The 12901-nt window shown below is 39.6% G+C and overlaps 2 protein-coding genes across 3 annotated transcripts in view; one reads left to right on the top strand and one right to left on the bottom strand.

Annotated features, from left to right (window-relative positions):
* Positions 1–894: 894 nt before the first annotated feature.
* LOC138311546 (uncharacterized) lies at positions 895–11404 on the bottom strand. 2 transcript variants are annotated; one of them, XM_069252857.1, is made up of 2 exons: positions 11138–11404; positions 895–4353 (listed from the first exon to the last, which is right to left on the bottom strand). In XM_069252857.1, the coding sequence occupies exon 2, from the start codon at positions 4341–4343 to the stop codon at positions 2505–2507; it is 1839 nt and encodes a 612-aa protein (XP_069108958.1). In that variant the 5' UTR covers positions 4344–4353; positions 11138–11404; the 3' UTR covers positions 895–2504. The 2 variants fall into 2 exon arrangements, with proteins under 2 accessions (XP_069108958.1, XP_069108957.1); XM_069252856.1 differs by lacking the exon at positions 11138–11404 and adding an exon at positions 8886–9345.
* Positions 8000–12901, top strand: part of LOC138311548 (uncharacterized) — a 22067-nt gene continuing 17165 nt past the window's right edge. The window contains exon 1 of the mRNA XM_069252858.1: positions 8000–8119. Coding sequence (XP_069108959.1) covers positions 8000–8119 — 120 coding nt within the window. The remainder of the gene's footprint in view (positions 8120–12901) is intronic.

Here is a 12901-nt window from a genome sequence, read left to right as displayed (position 1 = left end):
GTAATTTCTAGAGGCATCTTTTCATACATAATATACCAAAACTGTTCCAAAGATAACATCAACTATAACCAAAAACGTCTCTAATTCAAAATTTTCTGCGTTCTAGAAAACCCACTGCAGATGCGGATTACTTTTTCTTATGTCTCGATTGTGCTTCCTCTATGAACTTTCTATGTAGCTTTCCACTTGGTGAACGTTTGTATGAAGTCTTTTGAGTGACGGAAGACACGAGAGATGACAACAATTTTTGTGGATTTCGTTGTTTTATTTTACATATTTTAAGCACAACCAAACCAGTGAAAGAGCCAGCTCACTGCACATTAATGATACAGTAATGTAGACCACTAGGCACCACGCTCACGTACAAGTAACACACCCAAACCAGTGAAAGAGCCAGCTCACTGGACATTCATGATACAGTAATAGAGACTACTAGACACCAAGCCAACGTACTAGTAACACACCCAAACCAGTGAAAGACCCAGTTTACTGGACATTCATGATACAGTAATGGAGACTACTAGACACCAAGCCCACGTACTAGTAACACATCCAAACCAGTGAAAGAGCCAGTTTACTGGACATTCATGATACAGTAATGGAGACCACTAGACACCAAGCCCACGTACTAGTAACACACCCAAACCAGTGAAAGAGCCAGCTCACTGGACATTCATGATACAGTAATGGAGACTACTAGACACCAAGCCCACGTACTAGTAACACACCCAAACCAGTGAAAGAGCCAGTTTACTGGACATTCATGATACAGTAATGGAGACCACTAGACACCAAGCCCACGTACTAGTAACACACCCAAACCAGTGAAAGAGCCAGCTCACTGGACATTCATGATACAGTAATGGAGGCACTACTAGACACCAAGCCAGCCCACTTACTAGCAACACATCCAAACTTTCAACCGACATACAGCTTCTTTTGGCAATGATATGTATATGTTGTCCCTCACACACACTCCCATGATCCCTAAATATACCTAGTCCAAATTGCCAACTCCTCCTCCATCCCCAACCGCTCCTCACATCCCAGATATAGCCAGAACCATTGTTCCTTAAATACATCAGACCCAAAGAACACTTAGCCAAGGTCATCCAAATACTAGTATACCCAGGGTCCAGTTTCACGAACATTCTTAAAATATAGCATAAATGAATACAAGTTTCTAAACTTATATATGCAACGCTTTTCTATGGAGAATTCTAAGCTGAGGAGTTTCAATGAGTTAAGGTATGTTCATGAAACTTGACCCATAAATTTGACACTCACGACCCCATGGAACTCTGAACATATTTGTATATTGGAGGTTCCCCAAATTCCATCATCCCGATCGGCCACTCTCACATTCCAATAGATTTACCCATACCGAACAGCATTCACATGGTCCCCGGGTAATATATGTTCGGCATTTGTACAGTTTATTTTGCACTCACTGTTCCTCATCACATATATACTCAACATCATCAAGGATAAAAGCAGACCCATTTGGAGCTTACATCACGGTCCAAAAATTATATCAAAACCCATTTGATACACATACGGTTTACTGATAAACTTTTACCTACATAACGAGAGCCAATGAATAATCGGATGGTTCTCTTGATATATTAGAAGTTGGATCTCCCTAAGCACTCGATTTACCAGAATCAAACCCCAATGAGCACTCGCGATATATCTCTATATGCTTTTGCTCAATCCCAATTTTCCTGGTTTTACAAATATATTGAGTGCACAGTCCCATCAGGTACTCGCAGGGTTCGCCTGAACTGAGCTCAGCCCTATTGGGCGCTTGGTTCGCTTGCAATGTCTATTAGAAATGCTATTGCTCGCGAAGTTATCCAGTAACCTTCGGCTCTCTAGGCATACTAGACCTCAGTCTCACTGGACACTCACATGGTCCACCTTCTGATACCCTAAGCTCCAGCTTAGTTGGTTTACTAACATGATAAATAACCGGCATATCAAATACATATGTATAGTAAGAGTAAGTCACATAAAAATAGGATTTATCACAGTATGCAGAATGAACAAAAGGAATGGATTTCTGACCCACACATACTACAACCACTACCTGAATCACAACCTTGTATTCTTCAAAGTCTAATTTTTATAAACCACGGGAACGAGATATTGATAACCGATGAAAATCAAAGATATGATACCGCACGAAAGAGCAAGTGTCCCACTCATTAAATAAACACTACTAAACATTGGACAGTCGACATTATGTGTGTTATTTATCAATAGTTGTATGTTATGTCCCCCTTGGATAATCTAATTTTCTTCTCGATTAATCAATCATGGCGTCAAGGACATGTCCACACATGTCTTCACGTGTTGTGGAGGCGAGATGTAAAAGCGCCACATCTAATGTTGCCCTAAATGACATGTACACCACGGTACATTATTATAGTGATACTTTAACTCTGTGCGATACCGCGTATGATCTCGGCATTCGTGTGTTTGTGACGTGTTCAGACGACACACTAAGGTATCGGATCTGTAAATTGTAAGTTGCCGTCACTGTTGTAACGATCTAAACAATTGTGATCACCTGATTTGTGACAGTTCGTGAAAGAGGACGTATCGTAATTGATCCAGCCTGATGATTTCCCAGTCACAATCCAGTGTTGTGCATGAGCGTATATTTCGTGTCCGTATCTGTTTCTCGCATGTAACCCTGGATTTCTAGGCACGTTCACCCAATTTCCATTTAATAGCACTTTTGTCGGCTTTATAGAGTTCTGCATTAGTAATTCTGAATCCATTATGTGTTGGCCATATAATTCGGCATGCCAATGTCCGCTTCCAATTCTGAACTTGCCGCCGGCCGTGCGGTTGTCAGCGCAACACCACAAGGCAGAGCCGTCACGAAAAGCATATCCTGCAGACTCAAAAGTAGCCTTTAATTTCTGTAATTGTGAGTAATTAGCAGTGAGGAAGGTTATATCAGCGTCCCGTTCCCACGGCAACACTTTATTTAGTTTGACTGCCCCGAGTAATGTACCCTCCTGAAGCTCACAAATCGCTCCTGCTTTTTCGCAAGCGTTCATTATAAAGGTTATTAAATTTGCCAGCTCTTCCAAACAACATGACGTTACGGAAAACCCTGTTCCCAAAAAACACTTAATTGGTTTAGGACAATTAAAATCCACTTCAAACTTTGAAGATACAAATTTCATCATTCTCAGTTGGTATTTCCCACCGAATTCCTTCCAATCCAATACTCTCGAACTTCTGATAGTCCTGTTGGCGTAAAACATGGAATCCGGACAAACAACAGACTCCCCTTCAGCCCGCAGGAAAAAGTCTTCCCACATTCCTTCTTGTGATAAACTCTCATCAAATTTAAACTTGGAAATTAATGTTTTACTTATAACAAATGAATTTTCAATATGGTCACAAAATACACACTCGTGAATGGATTCCTGATAACCTTCTTCATACACAAGTGTGTAGTTCTTGTAAGCTCGTTGTAGACAACCTAATTTCCAGAAGCCATTGGAATCCCGAGATGCACCGCCAGCGGAAGTAAGTTGAAGGCGCTCTATCTCCCGGATAAGACGATGTATTCGGGTGTCGTTATCAAACCGGATTAAATCACGAGCGACTAATACGTAGGGTGTTTGCACATGCTCAATAATGTCATTCCAAATTCGACCCTTACTTGTTGTGGTTTTGTAAGTTTTGAATAGGATCTGAGAATATCTGTCATTTTTGAACTGAGGTAGCTCAGATACTTTAGCACCAACGACTACAGATATGTTTCTATTGTAGTTGATAATATCATCTAAAAGTTGGCTAATAGTTTCTACTCGAAAATTGTCAAGTTGTATCACTATGGTAACAAGCTTTTCCTCAGCTACCCGATAGCTACAATTGCTTTGTTCGAACCCTCGGTAAAAGAAAGGGTATCCGAATGTACTCCCTTTGTAAATCTCTGGACAAACGTTGTATGGTTGTTTAACTGTCCGGCGAGTCACTGTCGAAAAATCCAAACCGAACGACTGTAACATGTCGTCTAGAACACGGACGGTCCTCCTCAGAGCATCTCCAGATTTAGTTCCACGTGCATGAACTTTCGCCAACTTGACCAGTTTTGCAGCTTCTGTTAATTTAGATTTGATGTATTCATTGTGCTCATCTTTCTCAGAAGACTCGATATTTGTAACTCTTTTTTCTTTTCGTATCGGTTGCAGTTTCCTGTGAGTGAGTTTCTGTGACACAATGTTGTCGTTCATGTGTACATGAATAGTGATCAGGAGGAAGGCGATGAGGGATATGGCTATACCGACCACGTACCATTTCAGGTAGATCGTCTGCATCCTGTGTTCCCTGGAACATACAAAGATAATGGGTTAATGTTGTGGAAATTAAGAATTTACATACAATATGCAAAACCAACATTTCAAGCAAACAACCAATGATCCTATCCTGAGCAGGACAACACACGTTTTGTAGATATTTGGTTATATTCCACTGCATGCATTAGTATGTATGATAAGCTGTATGTTTTGGAAGCTACCCGTGTTGTGTCTCCTTGTCATAGTTGGTCTACTGTCCTTTTTACGGTGTTGTCTCACCGACGTTAGTCGTCAAAGACACAGACAAACACATCCCACTCGGTCACAGTACCTCGCTCCTTTTATGCTAAGCGCAAAGCAGAATCAAGTGACTAAGGTGATTGTCGGTCAAAGAACAGAAATCATAGCCATCCTCAGAGCGCTCAATTCGAGGAAAAACGTTGTCTGTGTCCGAGCATCCGACTGCTGTTCGGAGGGTACCGGGCTTGAACCTCGGTTTATCCGTCATTTTTTCCGCTACTTTTGCATTTGGTATCTGTTTCAAGAATTGAGAGCAGACTTAAAAACAGAGGGATACCCGAATCTGGGTAATGTGTCGGGGCGAAGACTACTACCGTGCTTTCCATTTGCGGGTTCGTAACAGTTGTACTAAAATTGATACGGCAACGTCAAATGGATACGTTTGAGTTTTTTCTTGATTGCCAAACCCATATGAAAGATACGCTTCGAAAATAAAAGTCAAGAAATCGGTGTTAACAATAAAATGGCTATAAAAGTAATACCTAAATAGTTTTGGCAACTGGTACGAATCTGCAAATGGAACGCGCGGTGGAAAGGGTGGGAAGAGCACGGTTCTGGATCAGTTCGGTGGCCGGAGAGAGCATCTGGCTAGTGTTCATGGTTCGAACCCAGATCTGGCCTTGCACTTTTGGCAACTACATAATTATTGTTATGATAATCGATTGTTCCCGATTATGTTTGGAAGGTATTCCTTACGGTGCTTGCTAGCTAATCCGTTATATACATGTACTTATAAGTTATTGAAATAATATCTCAGGAACACTAGTAACAAGTAAGATGTTGATAGAATTGTACCTGCTGCCCTTATTGCATGATCGTAAAAGGCGACTAAATTTAGGATCTTATCTTTTTCTCTTCTTCCTAACTGATTTTTTCTTTCCTAATTCCTCCCTTGGCACCGCCTCGCTTTTGGCCTTGAGTTGAGCGTTCGCCCCTGTGAGGAAGGCTCTGGGTTCTGTCCCCTGGCCGAGACACACCAAAGTCTCTAAAAGTGGTAGTTTCTGCTTCCTGCTTAGCGCTCAGCATACAGGGAGTGGGACGACTGGTTCGCCCGTTGTCAGTATAATGTGACCGGGTGGGGTGTGTTGCTTGGTGTCTTCGGCGGCATGCTTCAGTGATATAGCACTATAAAAAGGGCAACAGTCCCACTATACAAGAAGACACAACATGAATATACCGCAGTCTCCCAAAACACGCACCTCGCACAACATACATGCAACACATCGCATACATGGGAGACCGTCCTTACATGACCATAGCTGTTAATAGGACGTTAATTAATCAGACAAACAAACGTGTAAATACTCTTTGTTGCGATGTGATTGGTATATAGATGTAAGTGTAAAGTCAAGGCATTTGCATTAATCTTATGTTGTGGGTACTGTATTACTGGTGTGACATCAAATAAGTAGAGTATATGGTAAAATAATTGTCTAAACCAATCACGATAGGTCGAGTTTAAAGTAGTAAAATAGGAAGTGGAGTAGCGGAGTAAAATGTTAAAGTGATGGGAGCATAATCAGTGTTGTATCACGCCCATTAGTCTGTGTCCAAACTGACATTGACTAAGGACAGCTATCAGCGAAGAAACACAAGTCGAGACAAGCATCTCTAACACTAACGACCTGACGATGTGGTTTATTGAATGTAGAAAGCCTTTCTATATAGTGACCTACAGCCATTAAGTAGTTGTTAACAACCCTGGCTTAATGATTCTATAGACATTCGGGTTGATTTTAGGTGAATGTTTAGATACATGTCTAACCTGTAGTATAGGCCAACTACAGAATTCGTTCTCCAATAAGACCACCACCCAGAGAAGAAATAAAGGACCAAAGTAGTTAATTTTAGATTGAGGTTAGAGAAATGACATGTTATACCACACACTTTCTACAGGCTTTAGACATTTTTCTTTATTGTTTTACGATGTTTCTGGTAACCTAGTTTCAAAGCATCAAAAATCAGCAAAAGACATCATGTGTCGGTACCGATCGCTGAAATCATCCAAGTGTGCGCAATTACTGCTCCTATAACAGCCAACGATTTCTGACAAATTGTCGTTAGATCTCAAAACAGTCACTTGAACAAACTATGACGAGGCTGGATATCTAACCTAGCTGGATGATCAATGAACACAGTTCCTATATGTATACTCACGACTTCTACAATACAGCGAAAGAAATCACATTTAACGTTGGCAAAGAGACGAGGGATCAACTATTGCTTAATCATTACCTGTCAACAATGCTGAGTTTGGTATTCATTTGTAATTTTACAATACATGTATTTGTATTAAGATGCATTCTTAGTCCTCTAGAATAAATCTGTGTGCAAATATTGTTATGGCTGGTCGTTTAAAATGTGCGGAAATGGCGATCACAATTCGACTATAGTAGCAAAGTAATAGTTTAACCGATTTCCATGCGTCATGCCTGTTTCAATGAATAATATAAAGAAAACATATTTGTCTATTACAGATGAAAAATGTTCCTCATCAAATGAGTATTGCCATATTTGGCTCCCCAGATATTGAATTGCTTGTATTTTGTTACAGTTGAGAAATGTTTTCCATCTATATATGATTGTTTTTAGATATTGAATTGCCTGTACTTAAGGATAAATGCTATTCTGTATATTATACATCACTATAACAAGGCTAAAACACGTGTCAATTACTGTTATCGGTACAGACATCACGACGTTTAGGGCAAGTCGTGTATAGCATCGTGTTATCGATCAAGCAAGCCCTTCTCTTGTAGAAGAAAAACATATCGTAAAAATATCAATTAATCGTTTATATTTATCGCTGTTAACAATGAATTGTGACAAGCGTTATTGTATATGACTGAAAATTAATCAAAATGTCATATTCACAAATACAAAGACACGGAAAAAACGTGGAAACTCTAGCGAAAAAGAGTGTGTATGTATCCAGCAGCCCCTCTGTCAGTTTGTAACATATTATATATATGATGCTGCCATGGAATCGGTTTAGTCAATTCTCGATAGAGACATTACGTATACTTAGACGGAGAATACATGTATTTTCTGCGTGCTTCAGCTCGATCTTAACGGCTTTTTCTATCGTACATCACAATTATACTAAGAGCCAAGCAGGTCATTGAGCTTATCAGTATAAACATTAAGTATTCCTTTTATACATATATACATTACATTACTGTACAATGTATATACTACTTGTCTTAAGTAAATAAGGTAACGTATTCGATTATCAGGTATTTGGCGGGAAGCCAGTTCTGACCTTATATTTGCGTTTCCTGAAGATATAGTTCATTTCCACTTATCACTGACATCATTGGCCATCATGGTCATCTAACCAAATATCCATTGTGAGGAGAACGTCACTTTAGGTCAGAATGGGTCCTGGAGGTACTGTTGGGTGTCCCATGCCCTTTATTCTCCCCTTTCCCCCACCCCCTCCCCCATTAGCCTCCGTTCTCAGTGCCCTGAGGGGACGGACGAATGAGGACATCGTGGTGATGATGATCTATTGAATCCTGCTGTGATTCTGCTAACTAAAAAGTGTCCAATTCTTTCAGTCTCACACAAATTTCACTGTGGTCACAGTGTGCCATATAAAATCACAATGTATACGTAGAGCGCGCCCACCACCACTACACCACCACCACGTGATAAGGTTTTAAGGTAAGGTTTTAAACGACACCCCCCCACGCCCTCTACCACTATCATCATACATAGACTTATTCACACGTAAATTCCTGACGTTATTGATACGAAAGTGTTCGCTATTCAGAATGAAATTTGTAGCAATAAATTATTGATATGTACAGCAAAAAGTTCAACCTAATGAATGAAGCTATATCAGTTGTGGATGACACAGATAGAGAGAGAGGTCTATAACACAGAGTTATCTATGGTGTGTACTAATGTCTACTGTAGACGTGAACGTACCCAGATATACAAACAACAGAGCACGTGTATCTCGGCCTGGTCTACAACATACAGATAACGAGTCGTCGTATACAACATGATTCACTATTCATTAGTGCTGTGGTACCATAGGGTGTAGTGATGCTGATGCTATTACGGGTTCCTCGAGATCCTCGCGAGCGCTTTATCAATTTGCACTTTGTCCTTCAGTACGTGTATATTATGTACAACATACAAGGGTGTGCGGATGTTAAAGCAACGCTTTCGAAATCTCTATAACTTAACATGTACATAGCGCCAAACGTAAAACGTCTTGTCAAATAAGTCTAGTGTATTTCGGAAGGAGCTTACCTTGCCAACCGCCTGTTGCTTAGCGACCCGACAATCCTAAGCTTGCCACAGTACCATCAAATCACGACTGCTTTTAGAACCATTACGGTCTGTGGCCCATCATTCTGTCTGTACTCATTAGGTGTGTGGTTTAGCTGACCACTCGAGGCAGTGTCTGCTCCCTTTGTGGACCATAGCGTGTTTCGTTGGCTGGTCAGACGGGAGAGCGTGCCTAATCCTCAATATCAAAGTGATCCGGCCTGCCAATAATCAATATTGGGAACACAGCATGACGTTCATGTGGGGGAGAAACAGCGCTGATACCGCACCACACTACCTATAGCACAGGCGTAACACTGTCTCAGGGTGTCATACTTCACCGAGGCATAATATTTCGGGTTATATCATATCCACGCACTGCGAGTGGCCGAGTGCTGTAGTCATGTTAGTATTGGTCATACCAAGGACTGAGACCGTTCTATTCCTGGTTAGTGTTGGCAGTAACGTGGCATACCCTTGTAGGAGTTGGCCGAAACAAGGATTTTCTTTAACTAGTGGCATGTACCTGCTGCCCCTATTGCATGATCGTAAAAGGTAACTAAATTTAGGATCTTATAAAAAGTTGTTTCTCTTCTTCCTAACTGACGTACGGACTTGTCAAATTACTGGTTAGTGTGCTGGCTCATAGAGGTAGAAGGCGCAGCTATGTTTGGCTAGGCGATTGGGTGCCGTAGATCGTGAGTTCGAGACCCGGATAGGGCACGAGTCAATAAATTGTCATGCTTTGTTAAATTGTGTTTCTTTGATATTTTATATATACTAACATATAGAGATTAGTCTATAGTGGGTCTTTGACTTACCAGCGTGCTAAATACCTATGGTTGGCCATGATATAGAATACTCCTGGTGTAATGTGGACTTGTTATTATTCATTGCTCATATCAAGCTAGGTCCCTTCCAGAAGAGGACTTGTATATATAAATGTTTAGAGAAACTATTTCCATGTATAAAGAATATAACACTAAGTCCCTTTATAGAAAGGGACTGATATTAACTTTACGTTTTACTCTATGCTATCGATTTAAGCGAAACCATGTTTGCCAGCGTTCAACACCTGACAACTGCATTACGCGGTTTTCAAACTCGTTACCCAGAGGTGGAAGGCTGCTGGTAAAATATGGTAAAATTCTGGTTGTTGGGAAAAAGACAGTTATCTTTTTGATTTCTCGTTGCCGTCTTGGCCCAATACACTGTATTTCCACATTCGATTATCTGATTTAGGGGAAATGTGATGGATAACTTGATATGATATGTGAAAGAATATATTTTTGTTTATTCAGCGATTGTTACGTACATAAAAGTTGTGTAATATTGAATTAAACACCGTATATACAGTGGAACTGCCGTTCCTTTGTATACTTAGCAGCTGGTCCTAATAAAAAGATGATAAATTTGTCTGTATCCATAAGTTACTGATATAGATATCATATTACTCGGTGGTGAGATAGCGACCGAGGTTGTCTCGAATGTAACTTTGCCTCACTGTTGTTCAAATCTAAGTAAATATACCCTATGCTCTAAACATGTCACTACAAATGTACCCTACAAGTTGCTGATATATTGAGAATTTCTCAACGGAACACTGATAAGTAGATCATCTCCCCTTGGTTTGAAACTAGAGTCGGACTTTTAGAGACAAGTGAGATTTTCGTCTGTAGACTGGTAGAGAGGCTTAAATAAGTGAGATTTCAGTATTCTGGAGACTGGTAGAGAGGCTTAAAGAAGTAAGATTTCAGTATTCTGGAGACTGGTAGAGAGGCTAAAATAAGTGAGATTTCAGTATTCTGGTGACTGGTAGAGAGACTTAAATAAGTGAGATTTCAGTATTCTGGTGACTGGTAGAGAGGTTTAAATAAGTGAGATTTCAGTATTCTGGTGACTGGTAGAGAGGCTAACATAAGTGAGATTTCAGTATTCTGGAGACCGGTAGAGAGTCTACATATGTCCGTTTGTGTTACTGGACAGGACAAGGTATTGACTTAAACAGATGCATTAATCACTTAGATAGCGACCGTGCGTGTCCTTTGTGTACCCTCTGTCGCTCGGCCCATTCTATAAATGATAAAACCTAACCCTAATCTTGTACTTTAGGGGTAAAGGGCTAGTTCTTTTCATAACATTTACCACAAGTTTTTCAGTTTTGTCTGTTGTTTACATTTTCAAAGGTTTCTTTCGAAAGAATTAGTGGAAAGACAAAATGTTGAAACGATTACCTTTAAGATTATCCAGTCAAGTTCATGTACTTCAATTGTGTGCATCCATTGGCATGTGTCTTCAGGAGAAATATGCAATCGTTCAATACTATCAGTCAGCTGTCAAGAAATATACAGCGTACATAGATTTTTACATGCACATCTATCAAACGGCTACACCGGAAGGATATCCCCGGATTATTAATCCCTCTCACAAGTGTATGGATGTATACACACAAGATAAATGTCCATATATATGTGTGCGTTGTAGCCAGGTGGGTGGTTAAAACTTCCCTATATAACTCGGCAGATTATCCAGTCGCTCACCTGGAATACAATGTAACCATACTAACTATTTATCAGTTATTGGGGAGAGATAACGATGTAGGTGTTGCGGTTTAATTCATATTTATTTTTATTTATTTACTTATACTAATCTGCATAATCAATGAATCATCTTCGCCAGCCAAGGCTTTTGATTACGTTATACACTGATCTGAGTTACGCAGTCAGAAACCCTGACTTGCGGATTTGATACTGATAAAGAAATTGCTTACATTTCCCTTAATGTTCGATTATATATATAATGTTCATGTCAATGTAGGGTGAGATATCCTAATTTCAAAGAATTGAACTTTTTATTGATCATCGATAACTCTTCTTTTGTGTAATTACAATCTTTACATAAATCGTTGTCTACATTTATTGTAATTTGAAAGGGCTTCCAACCACCTTTATCTTACATTGTAAATAAATGTCCGATGCCGAACATTTAAAGTTCATAGTGAAGACGTTGTAAGAAGTAACGTGTAGATTCTCCTTAACTTTGCACAGGAATGCTTTTGTATCAAAATAAAAAAATAAAAAAAAACTTAAATACTGACCTGAAGTTTCTTCGTGTGTTCTACTCCGTCAAACTGCCAGACGGTGGATGTCCATATCACAGGGAAGGACCATCAAGTGTGCATATTGCAATGGCAGCAACGTTAAAGGCCCACTACCTTTCCGGAGCAAAATTTAAAGGTTTCTAAAAATCATAGATAACATAAGAAAATATATATCGATGGCCTAAGATGAGGTTATAACATGAAGCTTATGCAAGTTTTCCTGCGTTATATTTGATGACAATTGAGTTTCATTTTACTGTTTTGCCTTCTGGGGCAGTGATAGTCAACTACCGCGCGGCATTTAGGACGACGGCGGGAAACATAAGACGACCCGCGTTATGAAAATTAACATTTTATTTATTTAAATTAAATTGTTCAGAAGGTGATGATAAGTGTAGCATTACCGGTAAGTTGATAACTTTTACGACTCTACAAAATTATCAATCTCGTTTTACATTTCTATTTTAAAAATTAAAAGCCGTTTCGGAAAGGTAGTGGGCCTTTAATGAACCCCACGAACACCTGGGGTCATTTACATGTAGATACAATCTTGTAATGGTTTGTGGTCAGTTTACAGGACAATTTACTGGAAACACAGGAAACAATCTAGGTAACTAGGGCGTTGTGCCTAAGGTCATAGAAATTGCGCAAAGCTTAATAAGTTTTAATAGGGTTGTATTAACAAGTTTTTTTTCAAATTTCATCCAAATGCATAACAAGCATATAGGGAACAGTACAATTATTATCATTATAATATGACATACAATGTATACAAGTATAAGATGGCGGAGGACAATATTTCAGTATTTCAATATACTAATAAGCTACATATGTATAAAAGACGTGATCACAACAGAACCCACGTTGATGCTGGCGGCAAATAAAAAGCAATTTTATC

The sequence above is a fragment of the Argopecten irradians genome, unplaced genomic scaffold, assembly GCF_041381155.1.
Source record: "Argopecten irradians isolate NY unplaced genomic scaffold, Ai_NY scaffold_0045, whole genome shotgun sequence".
Taxonomy (NCBI): Eukaryota; Metazoa; Mollusca; class Bivalvia; order Pectinida; family Pectinidae; genus Argopecten; species Argopecten irradians.
The sequence above is the reverse complement of the archived record's forward strand: the minus strand, read 5'-3'. Positions and strand labels throughout refer to the sequence as shown.

Coding starts and splice junctions, on each gene's coding strand:
- LOC138311546 (XM_069252857.1), bottom strand. CDS start 4,343: ATGCAGACGATCTACCTGAAATGGTACGTGGTCGGTATAGCCATATCC.